Below are 10,240 nucleotides of genomic sequence, written 5' to 3' on the forward strand. Positions count from 1 at the left end.
TTAATTTTTATGCATTATTATTTAATAAATATTTTATGTTCAAAATGTGATTTATTTATTTATTTTAACTAACTTATAATTTTATTTTTATTATTATATTATCATTAGTTTTTTAAGATATTATTTGGACTTACTATGATATTATTGGTTATTTAAAATTTGATGTTTAGACTTATTATATATATTTAATTTTTTTTAATTTACAAAACCGCAAATTCAATCAAATCCAACCCGCTCGAAATTGGATCGGATCGGATCAGACTTTTTTAAAAATATCATCCAATCTAAACGGTATCACAAATAAATTTAGTATTCAAATAGAATAAAATTTTAACTCAAAATCGATCTAAACCGCACAAAAAACCCTTATGTATACTTTATACCTTGTTTCTATTTTCTAGCACTATTTATTGGCCAAAATTGCAATTTTTTTGTGAAAATTAGTTATAATTATTTGATGAATAGTGATCGGCCACTCTCTCAAGTTGGGCCTCAGTAACCTGGGCCATGTGTACCTCCTGCAAATTAAATATCCTTCATTTTTAATACCAACAAAATATATCCTTCATTTTCACCTAATTCTACACAACAAATCTTCTCTTAATTTGAGTTGCTTTAACCATTAGCCTCTATTTAGTTAGTATCTCAAAATTCCATTTTTTAACTTTAATTTTTTAAATAATTTTTTTTGGATTTAGGATAAATTTGTCTAACTCCGACTAATTTCACTTCAAATTCTAAAAAAAAAAAAAATTAGCTGACTCAAATTCTTATACTTCACAACAGACAATGACAACCATTATTATCATCTTCAAAGTACATACGAGTATACAAAGAGTACACAAGGATAACTCATATTTTTATTAGAAAAATAATAGATTTTTTAATTTATAATGAAATTTTTTTTATTAAATATGACTTATTCCCGTGTATTTATATATTTTTGGAGACGATGATAATGGTTGCTATTGTCCCACCAATGTTGAAGAAGCCATGCTTGTTATTTATGTACTTTTGTATACTTCTATATATGTATTCTTGGAGGCAATGATAATGGCTTAAAAATTTGAGTTTCGTTGATTTTAGAGAGAATTGGGGTGAAGTTCGCTTGAGAGTTTGGTGAACTCTAAAAAATTAATGAAGTTCACCGAGTTAGGAAACTTTAAATAAAAAAATCGTATTTAAAAAATTAAAATTAAAAAATAGGATTTCGAAAAATAATTATTTTTTATTTAATTTCTCAAATTTTCCTCTTCTATATCCAAAATACAAAATCAATTTTTCTAAACGTTAGTACATTTGAACTTAAAATAAAATATAATAAACAAAAATATCAAATTCTAAATTATAAACTTTAAAATTTAAATAGTTAAATATTAAATTCAAAATTCAAAATTCTATGTCAGCATAGCATCATTAAGCTAATCTAAAAAGTTCAAGTTTGATTATTATGTTTTTTATGATAATAATAATAATAATAATAATAATAATAATAATAATAATAATAATAATAATAATAATAATAATTAAAAAACAAAAGAAAGAAGACAAAAGAAAGAAGACAAAATTAAAAATAAAAAGAGGATAATAATAGACCTAAAAAAATAAAAGAAACATGAATTGGTAAAATCTGAATAACTATAAGTACCAACACATGGAAGGCTAGTTCAATTCGTTCAATAATATTATTGCTTTTATTTGTCTACATATACCGTAATACGAAAATATCTGGTCATAAAAAAAATTAACAAAAAATTATCAGAATTTACTTTATTTAATATTATCAATGATTCGATCATAATAACCTATACAAGATTGGATCTTCTTTTTCTTGGTTATTATCTTCCCAAATAGGTGGAGCAAAACGTAACATCTCTTCTTTCACCGTTGAACATGTTTCACCATTCATGAGTTGTTGTGTATTATAATTGAAGAATGCGCTATTAACAAAACCCTCAACCTTTTGTTGATCATCATCATAGATGTTACAAAGAGCCTCCATGTATTGTAAGGGCAACTTTTCCATCACTTTAACGTAGTGCGAGACACGACGGAACGAGTCACGGCAAATAACCCTAGAAAAATCCAACAGCTTAAGTTCGCTTTTAGTGGCGGTTGGAGGTGGTGGTGAAGGAGGGTTTATTGCTTTTCTTAAACAGTGTTCTATTGGGTGGATGGCGGCAGTAGTGGCAGGGACACGTGGCATCATCATGATGGACATAATTAGCATGAGAAGAATGATGATGAACTTTGATGAAGACATTGTTGAAGACTTGAAGAAGCTAAAAGTGTTCTTAAACAAGAATATTTGATAATTTTATTGGTATGAGAAACAATCAACCAAGTATGTGTGGTGTTAGTGACAATTGATGTTATTTATAAACAATAATATTTGATTTAGATTAGATTAGATTTTATCTTATCTTATCTTATTTTATTTTAAGATGTTCTTATAAATATATGTAAAATATTTTTTTATTATTGGACGTATTAATGAACCGATTATTTTTAAATTTATTAATAAACTAAAATAAAACCAATTTTTTTATAACAATAACAATAAATTCAATTGTTATCAAATCCCTTCAAACCAACTAATTTACACTAGAATGATATTAATTTCGGGTAACATTCGGAACGATTTTAATTTCTTTTTTGGATCCATGACTTACCGGAAACTAAAAGGTAGATAAACATGATTTATAAAAAGAAATGTGTTTTTGTTTTCTGGTCAGTAAGGTTTCGGACTTTAGATTTTTTAGTTCCAAGACTCAAGAACTCAAAAAATCATCTGGGCTTAACACAGCCCGATTCTTCACTCATCATTACCTTGTAATTATTGACTTGGGCTTCCTAGGCCTTTTATGAGTTGTTTTTGAATTTTTACTCTCATTCACCGAGAAAAAAAAAAGGGACAGGAAGAAAGAAATTCGACCCTATCATCTGAAGGGAGAAAGAAGGCCAAATTTCTAGAATATTATCTAAAAATTTATCTTATTATAAAAAAAAAATTACAAAAGATAGCTTAATAAATGTCTATGAAAGATTTTAAAACGCGAAAAAATAATAAAAATATTTTTTCATTAAATGAAAAATATTTTTTGTCTTTAATATCACTTGCGCATTTGATCCAAATTTTTATAGGAGTATTTGGATAATTACTTTAAATAATTTTTTAAAAAAATACCCTATTGAGACCTTAAAATTATAAAATTTATATTATTTTTTCTTAACTACTTAATCAAAAATATAAGGTTCAGATTTCAGGAAAGTACTTACAAAAAGCTAAACATATCATTAATAAATTAAACGCCATTAATAAAAGTGAACTACTATAACCTAACCAACTTTACAGATAAAAAAAGATTACATATAACATCAAAACATTTAAAATTTTAAAGTTGTCACTTTATACCTGACAAAAATTATAATTAAAAAAGAAAAAAAAAGGAAAAAGTGACATTTTATAAACATTAAACGACTTTACTACTTATCCATATAGGATTTTAAAAGTGTACAATTTTTTAGGAGAGAAAATGATGTTAACCAATAATCATTAGTTTATGTGGACGTCCCATGAATTTAAAACAACCTAGATCTTCAATCGCAATCTTTCTTAGAGGTGGATCCCATCATTATCAAGGATAAGAGAAAATATCGATTTAATTCTTAACTAATATTATGATTTTAAATAAATTAATTAATTTTATAACATTTTCATTAGGTCTAATCATTTTATTATAAATTTATATTTTACGTATTTAATTTATTTTTTTATTTTATATAAAATTTCGGTTTTTCTTCTTGAATTTTGAGTGTGTCTCTGATGACTTGGAATGTTGGAATGGATGAGAACAGGCCAAGGGTGAGTTTTGTTAATTATTGTTAATTAATTGTTGTTAATTATTTTTGTTTTATGACTAGTTGTTAATTGTTTAATTAGGGAGACTCTTGTTAACCCCGAAGAGCCATTTAAACCCTGATCAAAGGGATGGTTTATCCATGTAACAATTTTTATTATTACTTTGTTAGTGCCAATTTGCCAACTTGGCACAAAAACATCGTTATGGCCTTGTCTAGTTGTCTTTGTTCACATAACAAAGTTTTCAAATTAATTTGGATGGTGAATAGTTAATTTATTAGTTTATTTAAATAAATATTAAATTTAAATTATATCTGATATTTAACTTTAAATTATATCTGATGTATGTAATAACTTTTAAATCATCTATATCGAATTTCACTAAATCAGACATCAATTAGTATTTGGTGAATTAATTCTTATTTATGTTCATTTTTACCATATGAGAAAATTTCTCTAGTAATAAAGCTAGATTAAGATTAAAAATTATAATTAAATTTGTAACAAAAATATACATTGTATATGATATTTTTATTTATTTATTTATTTATTATATTCTTTTATTATAAAATAAAATATTTTTTATTTTTTATTAAAAGACTAATTTTTTACTAGATTATCTGTACTCGTCAAAATATATTTTAATATTTATTTTTTTGATATATTTTATTTAAAAATATTTTTATATTATAATCTTAGTTTTCTTATTTTGTAATTTCCAAAAATATATATACATGTATAATTTCTTAACTTCCGTCGAAATTTTTTCTAAAGTAATTTTTATTTTATTGTTGTAGAAATATAACATAAAAAGGCTTAAGAAGGAAATATAGCAGGAATAACAGAAATAATAGAAATACTACAAAAGTATAGATAATACTACAAAAGAGTTAGTAGAATTACTCTCCAAAATACAATTACTCATTTAATAAAAATACATCTTACAATTTTAAATCAGTAAAAACTTGCTTACAATTATTTTTATATGAAATTATTAATTAAAAATTGTAAAATAATTTATTATATTTAATTAAATTATTATTTAACATTTTTAACTATTAATTTTGGTGAATATGCATATGTAATTGTCTTTGTCTAAAGATAATAGTCGAGAACCATGAGATAATTTGAGATATTAAACTAAATTGTTATTTAACGTTTTCAACTATCAACTTCACACAAAAATATTTACAAATAAATTTTGATTATTAATTTTACATAAAAATAACTACATATAAATATTCATTATTTAAACCCATTTGCCTCTTCCACACACAGAGTTAGGTGCCTTTTATAAATATAACCCTTATTCCCAAATATTCATCCCTCCACTCTTCTAACTCTTATTCATATATCAAAAATTCAAAATAGTCATCACTTTCAACTCTCAAAACTATAATAATATAATAAACTGAAGCAAAGAAAATAATTCATGGATACGTTTATGACTACCACCCGGGTGTTACCAGAACCCGACCTTTACCTATACACTTCAGTCTCAACACCCATTCCAGTTCATGCCAGCATCTTGGTAAGTTTCCTATATCATTATATTCTATTTCCATTATCATTATGGAATAATCAAATGTCAAATTCATCAATTATTTATATCAATTCCAAAGGCTTCGGCATCACCGGTTTTAGAGAACATCATAATGTCCAACAAAATCATCAAAATCTCCGGCGTTCCGCACCGAGCTGTCATTGCCTTCCTACGCTTCCTCTATTCCTTCAGGTTTGTATAACAAATAAGACAGAAATTCAGGTGCAGTTGATTTAATGTGAAATTAATAGTGAGAATTGTTAAATAATTTGACAGATTTTACTAAATTATCGTCTAATGATTTTGGGTTATCAGCTACACGTGAACACTTGAGTTTTATTAGTTTTACAGGTAATTAATAAATAAAAGAGAAATCAATGAGCAATTGATGTTTTAATTGGAGGTAATGATGCAGGTGCAGGAAGGAGGAGATGGAGAAGTACGGAATGCACCTTCTAGCGCTATCGCACGTGTACGCGGTGCCGGAGCTGAAGAAAAGGTGCGTGAAAGCAGTGGGGGAGCACGTGACAGAGGAGAGCGTGGTAGACGTGTTGCAACTGTCGCGGCTCTGCGACGCACCGGATCTTTATCTCAAGTGCGTGAAGTTGGTGGATGATCGGTTCAAGAAGGTGGAGAGAACTGAGGGATGGAGATTCTTACAGAACCATGACCCTGCTCTCGAGCTAGATATCCTCTGTATTCTTGACGACAACGATAACGTAAATCAAATTCAAACTCTGCTCACCGCTGTAAATTAAATTCATATATAATGTATAATATTTTGGATTAGATTATAATTAGGTGGAAATTCACTAATTCAACTGCAGAATGCAGAAGTTGATAACTAAAAATTATTAAATGATTTGATTAATTTGATTAAAATTTTATCTAACAGTTTTCAGCAATCAACTTCACATGAATTCGCACCTAAATTTTTACCTTATAATTAAGGATGGTTGATATTTTACAGAGGAAGAAGAGATTGATGATGAGGAAGAGACAAGAGAAGGTGTACTTGCAACTGAGTAAAGCAATGGAGTGTTTGGAACACATTTGTACGGAAGGGTGCACCAATGTGGGGCCCTACGATGTGGAACTTCGAAAGGGGAGAGAACCATGCACCAAGTTTGGTGACACGTGTCAGGGGATGCAAGCTTTGATACAACACTTTGCCACGTGTACGAACGGGAATAGTGGAGGCTGCATGAGGTGCAAGCGCATGTGGCAGCTCTTTAGGCTTCACTCCTCCATTTGCCATCGCCATGATTCCTGCAAGGTCCCTCTTTGCAGGTAAAAGATTTAAAATTAATTTACTATGTATTATTTTATTTTTCTTAATTTAGGGATTTGTGATTTGGAGTAAAATAAGATGAAAAAATTTTATAGATAAGCTATATGTATAATTTTTTTATTATTAATGATTAATCACATATAAATATTTTTACGTGAGAATAATAATTATGTTAATACATATTATATATCAAATAATTTAATTAAATATATAAAATTATCTAATAATTTTTAATTATTTTTACATAAAATTAATACATATATATAAATCTTAATATTGTTGGATTTATCATTCAGTCTTTTTTATATAACAAAAAAAATTAAAAAATTAAAGAATGTCTCAACGAATTAGTGCTTTTTTGTCCATTCTCCCAAACTTTGGAAAGGTGGACATTTCTATCTTTTTCTAAAGAGTCCTTGGCTAAGATAAATAGATTTTTAACATCTAAATAAACTTTTGTATCTTATATTTTCTAGTAAACTCTCTATTCTATATAAATGCAATTAATTAAAATAAGTCAAATAATTTATTTATTTATCTATTTAAATAAGTATTAAAATTTTTTTTGTAATATATAAGTAAATTGAATTTAGATTTTTTAAATTTTGAATTTTTATTTTAGAGGATAAGGTATGATTTTTTTTTAAATAATTTCTTTCTCATATTTACTTTTGATCACACCTATGAAATAAACGATGAAAAATCACACTTTACTCTCTAAAATAAAATTCAAAATTTAAAATATTAAAATTCATGGAAATTGTATATAAGCAATGCAAGCCACTCGCTTATATTATAGAGCTATGGTGGCTTTATTTTCTTTATTATAATTTGTCATTCTCTATTATATCCCTCTCCACAACAAATTAGGAGTTTTAAATCATTTCACAAAGTCCACATGCATAAAATGGTAAATGCATAATCATCAACTTGGAGAGAACCATGATAGTGAAGGCTCCCTCTCAACTTTATTATTTTATTTTTCTGTTTTTAATATATTATGGTTCCCTCTCAAAATTAAAACCCGCAATACAACTAGAGTAATACTAATTATTTGTTTTTTTGGTGACTATACTAATTATTTGTTTATCACACGGAGTTGGTGTCCTTTTGACACAAAAATAAATAAATAAATAAATAAATAAATAATAAAGTTCAACGACTAAAACTAAAAAAAAATTCCTTCAAATATCAACTGCAAAAATAGATTTCGAATAGTCAAAATAGTTTTTGAAATATCAAACAGACATCAATTTAATTTTTAAAAAATTAATTTCTTAAATTAATATCAAAAAGATATAATTATAAATCAAATTGATTATTTTATCAATTAAATAATGAAACCTGACATTATTATTTTGTGATACGTCATTATCTAAAAAATACTAATTTAATTTATTATTATATTTTTTAGAGACTAATTTCAAAATGTTGATTTTTTACCACCAAATTAACGACCATAAAATCTTTTAATGACCATTTTAATCCAATATCAAACTCAATTTATAGGAAAACTATATATATAATGAGACAAAATTAAAAAACTTAGAGAATCCAATAATTAAGCACATATTGTCACTGTCTTGTTTTATTCTAATACCATAGGATGATTGTCTTGTCTTACACTTGGAATTTTCTATTCAGTGGTCTGAGTTTAAATAACTTTGATGTTTATTAATTTGAAGACAAATTGAATTGAAGAGGCAAGAAGAGAAGAGAAAAGATGATGGAAGATGGAGACTACTTGTGAGGAAGGTGGCTTCAGCCAAAGCCATGTCATCTTTGTCACTCTCAAACACCAAGTGTGGGTTCAACAAATTCTAGAGGGATCACAAACAATAATCCTCCATCACAAGTTTTTTTTTATGTTAATTATATCTGTACTTAACTAATGTAAGATATGTTTTGTATATTTTTCCTTGAATAAATAAGTTTTTATATATTTTTTGTTTGTAAAGTTAAGGTGGGTATATTTTTTGTTTGTAAAATTTTGCCTCTTTTTCTTTCCGAATTTTGTAAAATAATTATAGTTTTGTATTTTTTTTTCTTGAATAAATAAGTTTTAAGTACTTCATATAATTAAGTTCAAGATATGTTTTTAGTATAAGGAGACATTAAATTAAAGGATTTTAAAAATTTTTTATCTTTGAATTTTTATGGTATTTTTTGATTTAGCTGATTAAGAATTAATTTATGGCGGATCGAAATTCTGGTTAAGAATATGTGAGTACAGGATTTGAACCTCCAAGTTACTTTAAAATCAATGGCTCAGCTCTTTTAGATGTTTTTTTGTTTTTTGTTTTTGAGGTAGATTCTTTTGTAATTTTTGCAGAAATGGGCTATAATTTGTGACATGAAGGAACTGGGCTATGTCAATGATGTGCTCACTATTGTATCTTGGGCTGACTGTTTATTGGCTGGTAGTTAATAATTAGTATTATGTTTTAGGTCCGAAAATAATAATTAGTATTATGTTTAGCTAACTAATCCATTTAAAGGAGTGTTGAGATTCGAATCCTGTTTTTTGTGTATATTATCACTTATTGGGTTAATGACAAATCTTTAAATAAAACTCTGATCCAAGATGAATTAGTCCTTACCTGTCAATTGAAAAATATCATGAAAAACAAAAAAAAAATAATTAGTATTATGTTTTTGAGAAATTGTGAAATGTATATGATTACAAAATTTATTTAAAAAAATCTACTCAAAAACTTTGTATAATCACATTTTATAGTGAAAGCATATTTGTACAAACAAAGCTGAACCTTTTATTTTAATTAGTGAAATTGAAGAGAAAAAGTGTATTAATATTGGTGATTTTTTGGTAGTCAATGAAAACCCATATAGCTGTTTTCATGTATTTATTACAAAATAAATTTTAAAATTTCTACTAATTTTGAAAAATGCTTACCCATTATTATTGATTTGGTTCTGCCATTCCTATTTTGTGTGCAATGGGGTTGGAAGACTTTCGAGCCAGGTTGACTAAACTGTATCCACATTTATTCATGCATGTATCAGACCAATTTTGTTGGTGTTGTTCACCCTCTTCATTCCATTCAAATGCCACTTTCAACATATAATCTACTCATATTACTATTCATTATATTTATTATTTCATACCATTCTTATTAATCATTCGCATACTATCTTATTTGATACACTACTTATTTTATGATTAGAGAGTAATTTCTCAACGTTCTTATGTTTTATGAGTAAAAATAATAATTCATTAATTTTTATAAATATAAAACTAATTTCTTTTATTTATAAGTAAATTTATTGATATTTTAAAGTTTTATAAATAAAAATAATAATTTACATTTTAAATTTGTATTTTTCTAAGCTTAAAATTCATAACACGTTTTAAGAATAGCTTACAGCTATTGTGTACAAGTAAAAAGTTGCAATCAATAAGTAATTTGTTTTTTTAAAACATCGGTTTGAATAAAATTATTTGCTTTTTTAAAAATGAATATTTCTAGCATTTTTTTCATTTTTTTAACTCATTAAAATAGTTACTTTTTTTAATTAGAAATAA

General features: G+C 26.0%; 1 protein-coding gene across 2 annotated transcripts; it reads left to right on the forward strand.

The window, feature by feature from the left end:
• Positions 1-5,194: 5,194 nt before the first annotated feature.
• LOC107478875 (BTB/POZ and TAZ domain-containing protein 1) lies at positions 5,195-8,638 on the forward strand. 2 transcript variants are annotated; one of them, XM_016099027.3, is made up of 5 exons: positions 5,195-5,393; positions 5,485-5,597; positions 5,821-6,124; positions 6,376-6,695; positions 8,382-8,638. In XM_016099027.3, the coding sequence occupies exons 1-5, from the start codon at positions 5,295-5,297 to the stop codon at positions 8,518-8,520; spliced, it is 975 nt and encodes a 324-aa protein (XP_015954513.1). In that variant the 5' UTR covers positions 5,195-5,294; the 3' UTR covers positions 8,521-8,638. The 2 variants fall into 2 exon arrangements, with proteins under 2 accessions (XP_015954513.1, XP_020993959.1); XM_021138300.2 differs by having other exon boundaries at positions 8,398-8,638.
• Positions 8,639-10,240: the final 1,602 nt, after the last annotated feature.

Source organism: Arachis duranensis, chromosome 3, assembly GCF_000817695.3.
Source record: "Arachis duranensis cultivar V14167 chromosome 3, aradu.V14167.gnm2.J7QH, whole genome shotgun sequence".
Classification (NCBI taxonomy): Eukaryota; Viridiplantae; Streptophyta; class Magnoliopsida; order Fabales; family Fabaceae; genus Arachis; species Arachis duranensis.

Bases quoted from the DNA above. Each gene is read 5' to 3' on its own strand.
- LOC107478875 (XM_016099027.3), top strand. From the start codon at position 5,295: ATGGATACGTTTATGACTACCACCCGGGTGTTACCAGAACCCGACCTT. The intron at 5,394-5,484 runs GTAAGTTTCCTA...TCAATTCCAAAG, and splicing joins CAGTTCATGCCAGCATCTTG to GCTTCGGCATCACCGGTTTT. The intron at 6,696-8,381 runs GTAAAAGATTTA...ATTAATTTGAAG, and splicing joins TGCAAGGTCCCTCTTTGCAG to ACAAATTGAATTGAAGAGGC.